This window comes from Oryza brachyantha, chromosome 2 (assembly GCF_000231095.2).
Source record: "Oryza brachyantha chromosome 2, ObraRS2, whole genome shotgun sequence".
Lineage (NCBI taxonomy): Eukaryota > Viridiplantae > Streptophyta > Magnoliopsida > Poales > Poaceae > Oryza > Oryza brachyantha.
In genome coordinates, this window is record NC_023164.2 from 18,225,147 (window position 1) to 18,244,261 (window position 19,115).

The 19,115-nt window shown below is 47.4% G+C and overlaps 3 protein-coding genes across 3 annotated transcripts; all 3 read left to right on the forward strand.

Annotated features, from left to right (window-relative positions):
• The first annotated feature begins 1,071 nt into the window (after nt 1-1,071).
• LOC102712777 (protein CANDIDATE G-PROTEIN COUPLED RECEPTOR 7-like) lies at nt 1,072-2,910 on the forward strand. Its single transcript, XM_006647462.3, has 2 exons — nt 1,072-2,089; nt 2,187-2,910. The coding sequence occupies exons 1-2, from the start codon at nt 1,208-1,210 to the stop codon at nt 2,679-2,681; spliced, it is 1,377 nt and encodes a 458-aa protein (XP_006647525.1). The 5' UTR covers nt 1,072-1,207; the 3' UTR covers nt 2,682-2,910.
• Nucleotides 2,911-9,821: 6,911 nt separating this feature from the next.
• On the forward strand, nt 9,822-13,349 carry LOC102713047 (protein MIS12 homolog). The gene is made up of 7 exons (XM_006647463.2): nt 9,822-10,122; nt 10,243-10,306; nt 11,347-11,466; nt 11,751-11,843; nt 11,919-12,057; nt 12,813-12,941; nt 13,037-13,349. The coding sequence occupies exons 1-7, from the start codon at nt 9,986-9,988 to the stop codon at nt 13,093-13,095; spliced, it is 741 nt and encodes a 246-aa protein (XP_006647526.1). The 5' UTR covers nt 9,822-9,985; the 3' UTR covers nt 13,096-13,349.
• A 1,070-nt stretch (nt 13,350-14,419) lies between these two features.
• On the forward strand, nt 14,420-15,325 carry LOC121053520 (ubiquitin carboxyl-terminal hydrolase 51-like). The gene is made up of 2 exons (XM_040520630.1): nt 14,420-14,436; nt 14,630-15,325. Exons 1-2 carry the CDS (start codon nt 14,420-14,422, stop codon nt 15,042-15,044), a joined length of 432 nt encoding a protein of 143 aa, XP_040376564.1. The 3' UTR covers nt 15,045-15,325.
• Nucleotides 15,326-19,115: the final 3,790 nt, after the last annotated feature.

Below are 19,115 nucleotides of genomic sequence, written 5' to 3' on the forward strand. Positions count from 1 at the left end.
GAACAAAATATGATTCCATCTAGGGAACAGGAAAGTAATAGAAATTCTCTGACAAAGGTAGTAATACAAAGTAATTTTGCTTAAAAAGAAGCCGGAATCCTCAAGCAGACACAGATCATGTGCCGCGTCATGGGTACAGCAACTTAATAGAGACGGTTGGTCTAATCAAGCAGACACAGAGTATTTTTCTATATTTGAGAAAGTACAATAAGATACCTACTAGAAAATATCAAATTTTACATAGAAAACAGTGGTATCTTTTGATACCTCCTCAAAGATGGTAAAATTGCTTATAAAAAAAATCCTAAGTGCTCCCAACTATGGAAAAAAATTGAATGAGACCAGGCTACTTTGAAATTAGATGGTGTTTTTCTCAGCAGCCTAAGGGGTTGATTCATCTTGTTGTTATGGTACCTTTTCTTTGCTCTTTTTTTTTTTGGACATTTTCTGTTTTTGCTGGTATGATTTGGTGTAAAGGTTGTGAATTAAACCTGTAGTAACATAGGGATAAAGATCCCTGAGAGCCTGACATGATGATCTGTTTACCTTGAGATCACATCAACTTCTTTGCTAACATACTACCTCCGTTTCGTAATGTAAAATGTTTAACCTTTTTGCTTATCATTTGTCTAATTCAAGAAATATCATTTATTTTGCTTATGACTTATTTTATTATTAAAAGAACTTTAAGTATAATTTATTATTTTTTATATTTGTACTAAATTTTAAATAAGACAAATAGTCAAACACTAAATAAAAAAATTAATGGAGGGAGTATCATTTTATGGAGAAATAGTGCTTTTGTACATGCAACTGGTCATTTTATCACGCCGAAGAAAAACTACACGCAGCTCATTAAGCCCATTAGCCGGCAAGCCCACGTCACATGAGGTCCATTTACCATGCACGCGGAGCACCGTACCCAAGTGTGCCGATGGCCCGGCCGCCGTGGCGTGGCAGAAACGGGAGAGAAACAAGTAAACAACACGTCAGTACGTCACCTTCTCCGTTCGTCCCCGGGCCTCTCATGGCCATCCCTAAAACACGCTATGGTCATCGACGAACCGCCTGTCCATTTCCATTGCCGCCCCCCTCTCTCCTCCCGCACGGTCGAGCCCCATGCAGGCTACGATTCCTGCACCGGGAAGGGCAGATTGAGATCGATCGATGCAACAAGCAGAGCGGTTAATCCGCCGCGTTGGATGACATGCACGTGCGACGGTCTCCGGCAAGGTCCATGGGAACCTCCTCCCTCGCCGTCGCCGTGCTGCTGCTCCTCGCGCGGGCCGCCGATGCTGAGATCACGACGACGCTCATCGCGTCGGACTCGCGGCCTCTCATTCTCTTCGTGCAGTTTGGTTTCGAGCGTGGCGGCAGGGCCACCGTCTCCATACGCCGCTCGGAGTGGAACCTCCGGCCGGGGTCACCGCTCACCGCGGTTGACCCCAGCCTCATGGGGTTCGTCCTCATCTCCGGCAGCCAGTTCCCGAGGATCAACAACGAGTCCGCGTACGCTGCCGCCGACCCGGGGGACAACGGCGACGCCGGGGGCGGCTTCTGCGTGCTGACGAGCGACTACGCGCTCCCGGTGCTCCGGCTCAGCGACGTCCCGCCCGGCGGCGTCACCACCACCGTGACCATCGACGATCCCGACCAGTACGCCGTCCTGTTCAGCAACTGCCAGGACGGCGTGGAGGTCACCATGGACGTGCTCACCGAGCTGTACAACGTGCGGGGCGGTGCCTCCGACGGCCCCAGGAACTACCTCCCCGTGGGGCTGCAGCCGCTGCCGACCATCTACACGGCCGTGTCGGCGGTTTACTTCGCTTTCCTGGCAGCCTGGGCGTGCGCGTGCGTGCGGCACCGCGCGACGGCGGAGCGGATCCACGCCGTCATGGGCGCGCTGCTGCTCTTCAAGGCGCTCAAGATGGCGTGCGCGGCGGAGGACTCGTGGTACGTCGAGCGCACCGGCACGCCGCACGGCTGGGACGTGGCCTTCTACGTGTTCGGCTTCCTGAAGGGCGTCCTGCTCTTCACCGTCATCGTCCTCATCGGCACCGGCTGGTCCTTCCTCAAGCCCTACCTCCAGGTCATCATCATCCATCGGCATTAGTTAATCACTCGCTCGCCATGATCGAATCAAGAACTCTAGTACTGATCTATTCTGAATTAATTCACGGCGCCAGGAGCGCGAGAAGAACGTGCTCATGATCGTGATCCCGCTGCAAGTGATCGAGAACCTGTTGCTGGTGGTGATCGGGGAGACGGGGCCGACGGGGCAGGGCTGGATCGTGTGGAACCAGGTGTTCCTGCTGGTGGACGTCATCTGCTGCTGCGCCGTCTTCTTCCCGATCATCTGGTCCATCCGCAGCATGCGCGAGGCCTCCAGGACCGACGGCAAGGCGGCGCTCAACCTCCAGAAGCTGACGCTGTTCAAGCGCTTCTACCTCGTCGTCGTCGGCTACCTCTACTTCACCCGGATCATCGCGTCGGCGTTCCTCGCCTTGCTCAGCTACAAGTACCAGTGGGGCGTCAACGTGGCCATCGAGGCCGCCAGCTTCGCCTTCTACCTGTTCGTGTTCTACAACTTCCAGCCGGTGGAGAAGAACCCGTACTTGTACATTGGCGACGCCGAGGACGACGCCGCCGAGCGTGAGATGGACGACGAAGGTGGTTTTTGAGCCCTCTCGTCCATACCCAAAAAAAACGCTCAGGTTTTATGTATTTTACTTGTTGTCTAGCTGCGTTGTACAACTATGATGGTGCGACGACTGGTGTAGTGGTGTCCAAGCGTTCTCATCAGATCGCGAAATAAGCAACAAAAATGCGTGCACAGCAATGGACTGTTGGTTTATATCTAGACGTACGACACAATATATATATTGACAAAAGAAAAGGTGAACTCTAATATAGTCATTAACATGAAACCCACGTTAATTGGCACCGGCAGGCTGCGTCCTCCCGGTGTTCGGGTATGACACGGGGACGTCCGCAGTGGACACGAGGCACGGGGTGTTCAGCGCCGCGACGGGTTCGTCCCCGACCCGCCTCGCCGTGCACGACACGCGTGTCTCCTGGTAGTAGTGGTCGTGGTGGACGCCGTGGTGGTGGACGTGGGCGGTGTCCTGGATCCTCACCGCGACGTCGAACGCCGCCGCCCCGCGCCTCGCGTCCGCCGCGAGCGCGTCCAGGAGGAACCCGGGCAGCCGCACCCCGGTGCCCCACGCGACGGCGGCCTCGTCCTTCGTCTCCCCTACCCCGACGCAGAGCTGCCCCACGGGCCCGCTGGCGAGCAGGACGCCGCGGTAGGTGACCTCCACGGTGGTGGCGGCGCCAGTCGACGGGAGGCAGTCCGGGTACATGCTCATCCGTCTCCGCGAGGAGACGCGGATGGTGAGGCTGAACTCCGGGTCCAGCGTGGGCGCCTGGCCGGCAGGGTCCTTCGCGGGGTCGAGCTCGAGGCCGGAGACGGCGTCGATCGAGGCGGAGAAAACCGGATGCCCGCCGCTCACAGTCACGGTTACGAAGTAGCCGAGCGCGACAATAAGGAAGACTGCGCATAGGAGCGAGAAGACCACGAGCGCGCGATATCCCCACGTTACACCGTCGCAGCAGCGCCGGCGACGACCGGGAGGCTGTTGGTCTGCCGGCGACGCATCCATCTGCATTGTCGTCGCAGCTAGCATGCTGAACTGATCCTTTTTCCGCTCGACTTGGTTTGTCAGTTCGCGATCGCAGGGATTGACTAGCTGGAGTACTAGGGATAATCGAGCTCTGGTGTTTTCGTTGATCGAACAGCGACACGAAGATCGAAACTTGGTCAATTTTATGCGGAGTTTCGTGAACGCGAGTTAAATTACTGGAAATCGGCAGGCCCGTACGAATTCTATACGAGCCAGGTCTCTTAGGACGAGAGGGATCCCAATCTCGTTAGCACTTGACGCGAGAATAATCAGAGCTCCTGCCGTCGGTTGACGGATTGCTTAGGACGAGAGGGATCCCAGTCTCGTTAGCACCCAAAGAATTGATCCGGATTGCAAGCGATTAGTCGCCCCCCATCAAAAACCAACACGGATCGTCTTGTCTTGTCTCTACGAGTCAGCCTACGTGCTTCTACGTGACGGAGACGGAGACCGACTCCGCTTCTGACAACCCCCAATCTCCGGGTATATATTGCATGTCCTGGGTCCTCCCTCTCCTGACGCTCGATCGTGTTTGTTACCACCGCAACCTGAGAGGCTGAGACGCACCCTCCCTTGTACGTGTGATCGTACTCCATGTCGCCGGAGAAACCAGAGAAGCAGGCGCGCGGCAGCGCGCACGGCTCCTCGGCGGCCGGGGAGAACAGCAGCGGCTTCTGCCGCTACTTTGGTCTCCTGCGCGACAAGCTCAAGGCGTACTTCGACACCGACTACACGCTCACCATGGAGGAACACCTCGCCGACATCTTCGCCTCCATGGGCGAAGACATGGACGAGGTGCTAACCTCCGAGGAGGAGTTCCTCCCGGGCTGCGTCACCCCACGCATGTCCACCCGGGATCCGAAGAGCGGTGGCGGCAGCTTCCGGGGGCACCTCAACATGCTGTGCGACTGCCACTACACGCACGCGGCGGCTCCGGCGGCAGCGGCTCCTAGTACGCCTCCCGCCATGGCCGTTGTCATCGACGAAGCTGATCAGCACCCAGCGTCGCCCGATGACGGCAGCAACCTGCTAGTTTACATGCAGGACGAGGTGGTCGCGGCGGAGGCGGCAGAAGACGTAGACCAGATCGTCCTGAATGCTCTAGGATTTAATGAGATTGCTCGCGATCTGAAGGAAGCCATCGAAGCAATGGATCGGGAGGATGCCATGACTGCGACTATGGTGGCCATGGACATGGACGCAGTGGGCACAGAGACTGCAGCACCGGCGACAACAGACATAGATGAAGCAATGGATCGGGAGGACGCGTAGTGCTCATCAGTTTCTTCCAGCATTCGTTCATGAGTCCGGCCACCGGTATAAGCCACGGACGTGTCGGGGTGGTGTCTGTTGTGTTCACTTACCGATCAGTGTGATGTGGATTTTGGTTCTGTATTTCTGGAACTCCTACGATGGAGATAGTTTTTTAGCATTCGGGTGTAGGTACACCCGTTGCTTAGTATGTCTTCTAAATAGTTATCAACAAATATGAAAAAAATTAAGAGGATAGTTTAATATGAGTTATTTCACTCCATTAACATGTAAGTTTAAATTCAACTTCTACGAGTTGTAGCAAAATAACAAAAACAATTATGAATATGCGTATACTTAGTTTCAGTTTTATTTGTTTTTTTTGCTACAACTTGTAAAAGTTGAATTTAATCTTTACACGTTTGTGGAGTGATATAACTCATATTAATCTATTGTGTTAAATTTTTTCATATCTTTTGGTGACTATTTAGATTGCATGCAAGCACACGGGTGTATATACACCCATGTGCTAAAAACTGTTTCCCCTCCTAGGATCTACAATGTATTTAGGATCTTATGTTTATATGGTTTAACTTATATATTTTTAAAATATTATATTATGTCAAAAATACAATACATTCTAAAATCATTACAACATTAATAAAGATTTTTTTCCTTTTTTTCTTTTTCTTTATAATTGTCTCCCAAGACCGAAAAACCACCTCACAACCGTACAATAACAATACAACATCATGCGGTAACAACATAATTCAAGTGAAACATAGTCACGAAAGATCTACTTTTTAAAACATTTTTTTTCTAACAATAGGATGTGAACGTTTTTTAAAAAATAATATAATATGAGAGATAAATTTATTTAAAATTTGAAATTTTAAGTATACAATAAGCACCCACGTCGACTGTACTGGCACATCCGGAAGTGTCGATGTCCCCACGCTGTCTGTCTGCACTGTCTGCAGACCATAGGAGTGGCTGAGAGGCCAAATAGGCTGGGAAGAAATTTTTTAACATACGAGTTTATATACATCCGTTGCTTGCATATTATCTAAATAGTTATTAAAAATATAAAAAAAATTTAATAAGATAGTTTGATATGAGTTATCACTCCACCAACATGAAAGTTTAAATTTAACTTCTACAGGTTGTAGCAAAAATAATAAAACAATTATGAATATGTGTATACTTAGTTTCAGTTTTGTTTGTTTTTTTTTTACAACTTGTAGAAGTTAAATTTAAACTTGCATGTTTGTGAAGTGATATAACTCATATTAATCTATCTTGTCAATTTTTTTCATATTTTTTTATGACTATTTAGATGGGATGCAAGCACACGGGTATATATACACCCGTGTGCTAAAAACTGTTTTCCAAATAGGCTGTTGTTGTTAGGTTAACATGCTCTTGGCTAGTGCTCTATAGTTTAGAACTTTAGATCGATAGACTGAGAGGTTATATGTGCTTTTTTTTCTGGTGGGATCGCGACATGCGAAAGCCGGTTGGTTTGGTTTTGAGATCTTGATAAAAGCGTCGAAGGAGAAGGGGTGGAGTTGATCGTGAGCGAGACCGATCAGACTTCATAGTCCTAGTGCTACGCTACCTATTTACAGTCAACCAGTATAAACCATTAATCGTTATAGGCTAATTATCAAATATCAACTAATTCGTGAAGTAGCGCCGAGCGTCATAAAATTAATCCAATTGACCTGCCAATCAATGTTGCATTCAGAAAAAGAAAAGAAATCAGCCAAAATTAACTGCGGTCCCAAGCTACCGATGAATTCGATCGAGAGTAGTCACATTAGCAATCTATCGAATATTGTTAGTGCTCAACATATGTGTGTGAGCGTGACACATCCGCAAGTAAATCCGGTTTTTACACGCAGTGATAGCTCATTAGATGTCAAGGCGGCGCGGGTCCACCATTGACACGTCGCAGGGCACCCGCAGCGCGGCGGCGTCGCCGATCCTGTCCCGGCACGACGCCACCTTCCGCTGCCCGTAGTACGGGAACGTGAGCGCCACCTCGAACAGCGCCTCGCCGCGCCGCATGTCCTCCGCGAGGGCGTCCAGCTCGGGCCCCGGCACGCGCACGCCGCTGCCCCGCGCGACGACGGAGCCGTCCTCCGCCGCGCCCATCGGCCCCCGCACACAGCTCCGGGTCCGGGGCGCGCCCGGCGGCCTGCGGGACGCCGCGGTAGAGCACCTCCACCGCCGCGCCGGCCCTGACGCACGCCCCGGCCGTGGGGCTCCGCGAGGCGACGCGGAGGGTCAGGCTGAACGCCGGGTCGAGCGCCGGCGCGCCCAGGTCCGTCGACGGGTCGAGCCCCGAGAGGCCGTTGATCGCGACGAAGTAGTCTGGCTGGATTGGCGCCGTCATCCCCTCCGCGTTCGGCCGGCCGATCCAGAGGACGAACATCATGATCGCGTAGATGACCATGAACAAGGCGATGAATACATGACAGGCATAGGTGAAGTGATCATCATCTTCTTCTTCTTCTTCTCCCTCTCGTCGAGAGGAGCTGCGGAGCTGCGACGACCAAGGAGAGGCGGGTGTTCTTGCTCCGCGAACGCGCCCATGGCCACTTCTCTATATTTGGGATTAGCTTGACGTGACGGCGTGACGACTCTATTACCCTGCCTGCGCTTGGTTTGTACACATCCATGGAGCTCGTAATCGTAGTCGAGCACGGCGAACGCAGGAACAACGTGAAACAATCGGAATCGAGATATCTGATCTCCGTATCATTGCCGAACTCATCTCGGTAGATCAAACACTAACCCAATCTGATGATTAGTCCGTGTAGGATAGGAGGTTGTATTGATCTTCCAATGGCGATCTGTTTATAACGAACACCTGATACGGCGCACGCTAAGTTCATAATTCGTATCAACTCCCTTCTACTGTAGCTTAGATTATACTCCCTCTATATTTTTTTTATATAACGCCGTTGACTAGATTCACGTTTGATCCTTCGTCTTATTAAAAAGTTATATAATTATTAATTATTTTGTTATAATATGATTTATTATTATAGAAACTTTAAATATGCATTATAATTTTGCATATTTAAATATAAATTTTAAATAAAACAAATGGTCAAACGTAATTTTAAAAGTCAATGGTATCATAAAAATATGGAGAGAGTATTAGATTAGATCGTGCGGCGAGCGAATCGGCAAGAAACCTACGAAAGCGTCGACATGAGGGCGCGGTCGCCGGAGTTAGACGAGCTGCTCCTCAATTATGGCGGGGGCCGTGACGGCCGCCGCCGCGGCGACTGCGGCGCACTGAAGGGGTTCTGCCGGAGCATCCTCCCGGGGATCCTCGGCGCTCTCACGGCGCTCGTGCTCATGTCGGCGTTGCTCTACTACCCCTACAAGTGGTCCGTCGACATCGGCAAGAGCGCCGAGTTCAGCGTCGCCGTCGCCGGCTTCTCGGGGCTCGACCCGGACCGCGACCTCGGGCGGCCCACGCTGGACGCCACGTTCGACCTGAACGTCCGCATCAAGGAGCCGCGCAGGTACAGCGCGGCGTGCACGGAGCGCGGCACGACGGCGGCCGTGTCCTACCGCGGCGTGCCGCTGGCGAGGGGGCCCGTGCCGGAGTTCTGCGGGGAGAGCGAGAACACCACGGAGGCGAGGTCCGTGATGGCGTGGGGCCACGGGGTGGCCGTGCCGGGGTTCGCGCGGGAGAGCCTCGCCGAGGAGCTGCGCCGCGGGGACGCGGAGGTGGACGTGGCCCTGACGGCGCCGGCGAGGTACTGCGCGGGGTGCTGGCAGACGGTGTACGAGTGCAAGCCTCACATGGGCAGCAGCAGCGCTGAGTTCTCGCCGCGGTGCGCTGTGACCTCCCAGATCCCGACCTTCCCCGACCACCCAGAGGAGCGATATCCGGGTTGGCCGGGGACGATAGTACCAGGGAGGAGGTACCTCAGGTAATCAGGATGCCAGCCGGCGAGCAATCCATGGCGACAAAGACGAACTTCTGGAGTAGTTTTGTTTTTTTTTTTGTTTTTTACGCAGTTTAAAATCTAGGTTAAATTAGTTATGCAGTTTAAAATAGAGCAGTGCTATACGTACCATGAAAGGACAAACGACAGCGCTTGAAGTAGCAGCGGCGCGGTAAAAAATCACGGTCACAGTTGAAGCAGCGGCTGAAATCGTATCGATACTCGTACGATTTCATCGTACAGTACAGCAATTTCCTTTAAAGTACATGTTATGTTAGTGGGAACTAATTGTCACAGCATGAGAATGATTTTGATTTTGCCCTCTCTCAAACAAATAAAAGATTTTGATTCTGCGAATTTGAGTTATTTTTATTCAACTGTGACCATGAATGTGGTTTTTAATGTTTATCGATGTTGAAAATTAAAGAAATTTCTAAATATTTGCTTGAAAATAGAGTATGACCAAATATTTTCTTTGTATTTTAATAAATAACGTCTTAACCTTTTGACTTATTATTAGATACGTATTTACCTTTGGTTTCTTTTTTAGGCTTATATTAAGGGATGTGCTGATATGCTTATGTGCCTTATTATCTATAATTGAAAATAAATAAATCATGAGCCTATAAAAAGCCACGGGAAAAAAATAGAAACAACCTATCTCACAGGTCTGGATTAGCTGTAAGCCTCTAACCCATACTACTTATCCACGTAACAAACACATCCTAAGGCTTTAGGCCCATATCGTATGTAAAACTAGGCCCACGCAGACTCATGGATTAAGCCCAGCAAAAGCCGCTTCGCACACCTTCGCCACCGAACAGCGGCGTCGTGCACTCGTGCAGCACGGGCTCTGCCGCTCTGGAAAGCTACAGAAGGGCATCCATTTCCGCCCGAAAATTGGCCGCCGAAAATTTCAAACTCCCCCTCACTCGGCGGCGGCTGCGCGGAACCACCTCGCGGCGCGCGGCGCCCAAGCCCCAACCCTCCGACGTCGCTCTCTTCACCGCCCGTCCCACACCAGCGCCACCCAGGAGCCCCCTGCTACTAGTCCAGAGGAGAGTGTCGGGATCCGGAGGCATGGAAGAGAGCGACGAGAGCCCCGCGGCGACGGCGGAGGTGGAGGCGGCGCTGGGGCTGAACGCGCCGCTCTTCGTCAACTCGGTCCTCAACGCGGTCGACGACGTCCGCTACGGGGCCTTCGAGTACTGCCTCCAGTTAGGCTCCGGAGCCCTCACTCGGCCATCGCATCCGCTTCCCCACTGCTCTCCCTTTTTCTCCCCTCCGCTGCTCGCGTGTTAGTTAACTTGCCCTCTTGCTGCTCTGTTCTTCTCCAGGGAAGGCGCCCCCGAGGCCGTCGGCGCCGCCACCGCGACCCAGAAGGCCGAGGAGCTGGAGCGGGTAAGTTCCCCGGGCCACCGGATTTGATGAAGCATGAAACCCCAATTAGGCCCTTGGTGATTCCGGTGTTGGAACGCGAATTCCATGCCGCGGTTCATAATGTGCCTTGGTCTATGTGGACTGTGGTTGTGTTTCTAGACGAATTCGACCTTTGTTCATCGGGTTGCTTGCTCGTTGGGTAGCTGAACTGCCTTAGCGCTCTTGATTTCACCAATTTGTGAGCCCTAGCGCTCTCAGCGTCCACCAATTTGTTAGGATCAGCCAGCTGTTATTAGTGACTAGTAGACATTTGTCAATTTTGGTTCGTTCTAAACTTAGGTTTGCCTATTAGATCCTATTTCACATAAAATTCTTGCCAAATCAGGATGTGATTTTCAGCTGCAGTAGTATGATTACTTGTTTTGTAGTCACTGTTTTACAGGATGCGATGTGCTGTCCGTCCTTATCTAATTCATATGACTTTTTCATGCCGCATAGTGTGTGGTATCATACTATCATTACCACTTTCCAATGGGCAGTGAAACAAATGTGTTGCTATTTGCATATATAATTGACAAACAAACTTGCGACGATACTCTCTATGCCTAAATCTGAAACACAAATGGATTACTAAGTGTAAATATTGAAACAGTTAGAAATATATCAAAGCAAATCATGGGCCTGGATAAAATTACTTTCATCTATTAACTTCTTTCATATTTTCCTATAGAGTGGATACCGTACATCTGTCTGCCCATTAATATCATTTATTGTGGATTCATGGTCGAAAGCATCTATGGTCATGTCAGACTAACTCTCCTCGGAAACATTACATTATATTGTAACACTTCTAATGATTTAGTACCCTGTACAAGTTATCCTGTATCATGTTTAATAACTGGTTTGTCTTATTATCATGTCATTTACATTGTTACTGTGTTTTATTCTGGAAGCTATTGCATATGGTTCATATGTTTGTCAATTGTCACTTTTTTCCCAACTGACCAGGTCAGCTTGAATGTTCTGAAAAGTATAGTTGTTCTTATGACTTTTCTTTTCAGGGAGTAATCAGCATTCACAACTTAGTTAAGGATGTATTGGATAAGAGAATGAGCAATTGGGAGAAATACTGCCTTCGACATTGTTTCGCTATACCTGAAGGATTTCTGACGCGTGAAGATGTATGTTCCTCATCTTGAAGTGATTTTTGTTTTGGGTGAGGTTAAAGTGATTGATTTAGTAAAGTCAAGATATTTTAATTAGACTACACCATGTTCCCTTTGGAATTCATATAGTGTCAAACTTGTACAATCTTCATCTTCATATGGTCTTACATCTAGATGAAGCAGAACATATAATTCTTTTCCCTGAAGCCTTGCTTTACTTTATGTTTATTTCACTGTTCCATTTCAAAAAATGTAGTATCAAGCAAATGGCTAAACATATTAGTTATTTTCTTCATCAGCATAGTTCTTCTGCAAAAGGATCACTCAATGATGGGAATTCTGATTTGGATCTCGATGAGGAACTTGTTTCTCTAAGGAAAAAACTTGAATATGTAAGCATTTTACTTGAATGAATTAAATTAACTTGTCTATATCCATATTCGTATGACAAACACATGTTTCATCAGGCTAACAATGAATCTGAAGAACTTCAAAGGGATATTTCTTCCTTAGAAAGACAAGCTGAGTGCCAGAGAAATTTGGGGTCCTGTATGGCTGAACTATTGAAGGTGTTTGAAAGCAAGTCCTTTCAGGATAATTTTCAAGGTATGCCATTAGATGCAATAGTTGCGTACAACAGGAGAAAGAGACCACGCCATTTGATTATAATTAAACATCCGTCAGATCCCATCATTTGCGTTTAGTATGTGCTGATTAAGTTTCACGTTGCTTTTGTTGTTGAAAAAATAGTGATTTGACATGCTCAGCTTCAGTTTCACTTCAACATTGATGGCATAAAAGACTTTTATTTTATTTAGTTTAGGCTAATACCTTTTGAATAAGGCAACTATACTTTTACCTTGTTCACTTCTTAACTTTAATGGTTGGGTTAGTACCAATTCAAATTGTTGATATAATTTGGGTTATTGTCTTGCTGCTGATGTTATATCCTTACCAGTTACCACCTTGTTTGACAATTGACATGCTACATGGCAGATTATTAGCAATTGTAACGTATCGTGCATATTGGTTATAGTCTAGTATTTCACATGGTAAAAAAAAATGTTATGATGCAGCCACTGGCATCAACGATTTTGAGTTTTGGCAAGCAAGATTCTATCACCGCCCCCAAATTCTGTGACTTTCTATCTGATTTTTTTGTTAATTTGTTTGCGTTACATACAAATACAAATCAGTGTTGTTTATAGGATCTTGATACTAATTCGAAAGCCTTATCCCTGTGTTGAAATTTGATCTTGACAGGGTTGCTGGCCATTAATAACAAAATATGGCTTTAAGCTCATCCTAGTTAACTCTCTCTTTCAGAATATATGACCTGCTTAATTGTGCTGAACCTGCAGATCTTGTGAAGGCAATACCAATATTTCACCAGAAACTGAAGGGTATGAAAAGGGAAGTTGCCGGGAGCACGGTGGATCAAAATGTTTGGAACGTCAGTGGACTGGGGAAACGCAAGCGCTTAGCATCGGGTAAGCTCCTTCCTTTTCCCCATCTATCTCGCCGCATTTCCTTTTTGTGCCCGTGCCACAATCTTTTCTCATTACAGTAGCTCCTTGTCTCGCAGATCTCACTGCCAGCACCGAAGACGTTAAAGTGGTTACGAACGAAGTAAAGAAGGCATAGCTCCCACTGTCACGCGACCTGTGCGATAATCGGACGCCTGCTATCCTTCGTAGCACGATATAAGCTGGTTGTATAATATGTCGGACTCTCTTTTAACTGAGTAATGCCAATGCAAATCTGCAATGTAACCGTGAACTGTGATTCCGTATAATGATGGTACGTCTTGTATATCCTAAACCTTCCTAATTAGTTTATACTAAGCTATTCTATTTCCTCGCATACAAGTACAGCCAGTCGCAATCAACCTAGTAATACATCGGGCTTCAAATAATTGTCACTATTTTATTTATTTATTAACTTTGATTACTCGTAAAAATTGCTATGTATATCTAAAAATATGCTATATTAGTAGTGTGATGTGAAAAATATACAGTCATACAACTTTCGCTAATAATCAATTAATCATTTAAAAATATTAATGGTTCAAGTTAAAATAATGATAGTGCAATCATTTAAAATATTAATTGTTAAAGTTAAAATAGTGATGGTTAATGGTGATAACTGATAAGTAATGAAAATGGAGGCAGCACTATTGTTTATGTACTAGTTTTGACTGCGACCCAATTTTTTTTTGGTAAGGCCCGCATAAGCATGGGCAAAATGCCAAAATATCCCCAAAAGCCCAAAGAAGCGAAGAGGCACAAATACAACAATGAAAAAGACCGTTTCCATTCTAAAAAGGAGTAAAATTTCGTAGAGGTTGACCTTTACATCATTGTTTCCGTCGTAAAACTCTGATTAACCGTTGACGAGGCAGACCAAATCCGTATAAACAAAGAACTCAGGGTTGTTTGAATCGATGCCAAAATATGCTCTATCAATATTTTGCTAGTTTGAATAGTACATATGGTGTTTTTGGTGTGAAGCTAAATTATTGCTATTGCCAATGTTCAATTTAGTAATTTCTAGACTTTGCCTATAGTTTATATCCTAATGGATATTAGCTTGTTTTATATTATAATATATTTTGGTTTTTCTAAATATATATAGACGCTAATAAATTGAACAAGTATATAAACCATATACGTTGTTCTATAAACAAATAAAGGTTGAACTAAAATCTTATAATATGAAATGGTTGTAGTATTAAAAAGTAAAATCTATTGTGCTAAAGAATACTTTGGTACCGTCAATTTTTTTAGGGTATCGAACCAAACCAACCCTCGCAGACCGTGTGTAAGATAGCTAGAAGATAAAATATTTTCTGATTATTACGATAGTTGTTTAATGGTTAATCGATTACAATTTTAATTTAAAAATATAAAATGATAATATATCTATATAAAACTATTTATAAGAAACACATGGTAACGTTTAACAAAACATGGACTTAAAAACCAAGTAAAAAAAAAGGTGAGGACAAGGGGAGAAAAAAGCAGACCGCATCTCGCCAGTCACGATATCAACAGAACAGGCCCGGCCTAGCGGCACGCAAGCCCAGCCCAGCCCGGCCCGGCCCACACACAAAAATAGGAAGCTTAAAGGATTCTGCGCTTTTGTTACCTCTGTTAAATCACTGACTAGTATCATACAGAAAAAAGAACGAAAAAGAAAATTCCCGTGTGCTCGCGAAGCGACGCAACAATTCCCCCCAGCATCAAAGGAAGCACTCGGGGCGCGCCCCAGCGCCAGCGCCAGCCCCACCACCGGCCCCTCCTCCTCCTCACCGCCCTCCCCATTCCCCGCTCCCCTCGCCGTGGTCCCGGGGAAACCCTAGCCGCGCCGCCCCCGCCGCCATGGACGACGACGCCATCACGGCGCTCATGGACATCGACGACTCCCCCCGCAGCAGCGGCGCCGGCGCCGTCTTCCTCGACGACGACGAGGACGCGGAGGTCCTCCACGGCCACCGCACGGCCCGCGCCAACGAGCCGCGCGGCCCCCTCCCCTTCGCGGGGTTCTACAACTCCTTCGACGGCGCCGACTTCGACGACGCCGACCTTGCCTGAAACGCCCACCGGGTAATGTGGGGGTGAGGGGTTCGTCTTGGTGAAGTTCGAGAGGCTGATCTGTCGATGGGGTGTCTTCTAGTTAGTTCGTCGGTTAGAACTCGTTTGATACATCTCGAGAGGCTTTGAGATCAATCTAGGTTACCTTTAACTGCTATGTTCTTCGATCTCTATGCCTGCATGTTCCGTTGGTTGGTTAAGAACAAGTGCCTTTTGGCTTGATCAATACCATCTCTGCGAGTTACTCTGATTTTTCGTTTTATCACTGCTTCGATTCGCAAGATAGCGATTCCTCGTTTTGTTAATGCTTTGATTCACAATTGAGGTCTTTGATACGTGATATGTTAGGCTTCAATCTGCATCCTGTTGGAACCGAGTGGGTGTAATGTCGATGTCACATTGATCGATTGGGGTTTGATTTTTCATGTTACGATTTTCCATAACAGGAATATTTGGAGCGCGCAAACTCCAGAAGTGGTACCGTGATGTCTAGGATAATTAGCAGATCCATCTAATCAGTAGTGACATTTGTGGTGGAAACCCACCCTCGTCTTTTAACTTTTGCTTATGGTTATAAGCCAAAATTTGAATTTCTAACCGTAAGCTTGGAGTTGATTTTGGAGTTTTTTTATCGTAGTTTATTTTTCAGCATTGACTTCTAGTTCACTATGTATGTGTATAATATTTTTGGTTTGCAAGTATAAGCCAAAAAGATCACTCTTCCATCGGCATGGATAATTAGAGTTATAATCCTACCATGCTGTACGCGCAAAATATTATTTGAAATTGCAGGGAGATGCTTTTATATTTTTTTAAGAGTGAAGTGCACCACGGTCCTTAAACTTGTGTGCATGTGTCATCTAGGTCCCTGAACTCTCAAAATGCATTTTTGGGTCACCGAACTTGTCCGGGGGTGTCATATAGGTCCAAACGAGCTTTGATCCTCTCGATCCGCTGACGTGGCATGCCACGGTGGCGCCTACGAGAAGTGAGAGAAAAGAATAAGGAGGAGAGAGATACTGACATGTGGGACCTATGGCCCCACCAACACGTAGGCGCCACCGTGGCATGCCATGTTAGCGGATGGAGTGAGTCGGAGCCGGTTTGGACCTATGTGATACCCCCGGACAAGTTCGGGGACCTAAAAATACATTTTGAGAGTTCGGGGACCTAGATGACACATGCACACAAGTTTAGAGACCGCTGGTGAACTTCACTCTTTCTTTAATCCATTCAACACTGGATGATGGATGGCCACTGGGCAGTGGGTGTATTTAATAGGTGGGAATTGGGATGATGAAAGTCACTGTTACAAAAATGTAGGGTGTAAAGTGCCCCAACTAGCTGCTGCCTGCTGCACCACCAATACAGCATTGCTTCTACTTGTTGATGTACAATGCACTTGCAAAGACAATGTTAAATGCTTACAAGTATACTGAAATTCTGTTAGGTGAAATTGTGCTAGGCGATGATTGACCCCAATTTATAAATTGTTACTAGCTTTTGAGAACTAACTGTTTGGTTGTAGTGGTGGTTTCTTGGATCAATTTCTGAAATTGATCAAGGAATGTAGTTCCAAGTAGCACCAAAAGCATTCTTGATTTTGGCCTTCCTTTAATTTACCATAAGACATTACAATGGTAATATTTACAGGAGTTCTTAAGCCAGAGTGAGAGCGATGGTTGTTTCCATACCTCATTTTGACATTGTTGCTTTAAACTGATTCTTCAGATTGACTAATATAATTTCAGCAAGATCTGAAATTCAGAACTTATGCGATACTTCTCTTTTGTAATATCTTAAATTTATATCTTGATAAGTCTTAATTTATAAGTTGTCATACTTTGCTCTAACTGATTTGTCGTATAATAGTGTTGAATGCACTGGTTAGATATTATTTGATCTTTGTCCATGATCTGACATTTCTAGTCCAGAGATGTGGTGAAAGTGAAAGTCAGGAACCATTATAGTTGAACTGTTTTCCGTTCATTATTAGTTGCTTGATTGTCTAGCATGGGAGAAACGTCAAGTAGATTAGTATTATGTACCATTTATTGTTTACAAGATATAGCACCTGCAATAAGCCAATAAACTGTTTATGCCCCAACTTCTGGTCCTCGTTTTCAGTTGCAGCTCTACTGCTTCTGAATGTTAGTTGTAAACTTGTTCAACCAAGGCTGAGGATTGCATCTAATTTGACAAGGCCTGCTTGAGACGTAGAGACCGCTCCGTGCTACGTTTCCTTTACCAGTTTGCTTCAGAGTTCTGTGCAGTGATTCTTTCCCTTTCTCTGGGATTACTGTCTGAACAGAAAGCTTCATCCGGAATTATAGCAACTTTTGACAGTTGATTTAGGAAATACTCTCTCTGTTCTATATCGTCTATTGTCTAGATTCATCAATGTATGAATATATATGTTTTGTATATGTATCTAGATTTCATATTATAAGACTTTTTAGGTTTTGGTTTTGGGAAGCGTAAAATTTAGTTTAGTTAACTCAGTGAAATAACGTGGCCTAAGTTGCTGGACAAATTTATGACGGAAATACGCGTATGCTTTGTTCAGATTATTTTTAGTTGTCTATAAATCTTTATGCTTATTCTTCCGATAAGAAAACTGATTGCAACCCAATTTGTTATGGAGAAACGATAGTTTTGTTGCCTGGTCTTCACTCTAATTTTGTCTAGTTGTGCTGAATCCCACTGTCTAATTCGATCAGTTTCCATAACGGAAGTGCTGCACACCGCTATATCGATTGGACTAGGTGAACGGTATCTACTATAGTATCCATCAATGGGCTGCCTAAATAGGTCGTGGGATGGATCAATCGGTCAGGGCATTGTTCAGCCATGAGCTTTTATTTACCCCTTAATTAGGTTGTAGTCTGGCGGTCTCACTCCAATGAGTGTTCTTACAGTGTCCCGTGGATAAAACCACTTCTCCTATCGTGGAAACCACTCTTCTCTAATAAGACCAATGACCATTTTACATTTCAGCCCTCTTACTTTCTCCTCTCTCCCGTTTGCCTTCCCCTCTGCTACTCCCTCCCATCCCCGTCGGTCATTTCCCAGCCAAACTGACTTGCCATCTATGGGCCCCATGTGTGGGTCCCACAGTCTAACACTCTCTCTCCTCCTCCCAGCGACCCCCTCCGCGCGTCGACACCGCCGCCCAGGCCTCCTCCGCGCGACGCCGCCGTCGGCCGGGCCTCCTCCGCGCGACGCCGCCGTCGGCCGGGCCTCCTCCGCGCTTCGATGCCGTCGGCCGGGCCTCCACCGCGTGACGCCGCCGCCGCCCCTTTCTCCTCCGCGCGACACCGTCGCCAGGCCTCCCCGCGCCGCGCCGCGCCGTCGGCTCCACCGCCGGGGCCGCCGCCTCCACCGCGCGCTGATGCCGCCGCCCCGACCTCCACCGCGTGACGCCGTCGCCACCCCTTTCTCCTCCGCGCGACGCTGCTGCCGGGCCTCCTCGCGTCGCGCCGCGCCACCGGGGCCAGCGCCTCCTCCGCGTGCCGATGCCGCCGCCCCGGCCTCCACCGCGCGCCGCCGCTGCCGCCCTTTCTCCTCCGCGCGCTGCCGCCGCCGGGCTGCGCCGTGCCACCGGGGCCACCGCCTCCACCGCCTGGGCCGCCGCCTGTCTCTGCCGCGCGAGGAAGAAAAGAGGGAGAGAGAGGAGGGAGAGGGAGCAAAGAGGATGACACGTGGGACCCAGTTGTCATAGACTCAGAATAAAAAAGATAGAGAGACTATTAAAAAGTAAAAAACGAATTTAAATGGCTAAATAAAATGATGAGGAGCTAAATAGATATTTGGAGAGTCTAATTTAAATTATCTGTTGGAGATACTTTTGTGCCCTAAAATGTGCCACCAAAGATAAAGCTACATGCCCTAGTCAGCGTCAAAAAGGGTACTACAATCAAACCACACATACATACGTCAGTTCTCCTAGCGAGGACAAAACAAACTATATGTAGTATGTTTATGTGCTTTTTTTTTCATACTATTGAAACGCATATGGATATTTATCAGGAGCACGGAGACTATGTAGGAGTACATGATACTGTGATGAAA

Coding starts and splice junctions, on each gene's coding strand:
- LOC102713047 (XM_006647463.2), top strand. CDS start 9,986: ATGGAAGAGAGCGACGAGAGCCCCGCGGCGACGGCGGAGGTGGAGGCG. Junction 11,844..11,918: donor TAAGGAAAAAACTTGAATAT/GTAAGCATTTTA, acceptor ATGTTTCATCAG/GCTAACAATGAATCTGAAGA. Junction 12,058..12,812: donor CTTTCAGGATAATTTTCAAG/GTATGCCATTAG, acceptor CTGAACCTGCAG/ATCTTGTGAAGGCAATACCA.
- LOC102712777 (XM_006647462.3), top strand. CDS start 1,208: ATGCACGTGCGACGGTCTCCGGCAAGGTCCATGGGAACCTCCTCCCTC. Junction 2,090..2,186: donor TCCTCAAGCCCTACCTCCAG/GTCATCATCATC, acceptor TCACGGCGCCAG/GAGCGCGAGAAGAACGTGCT.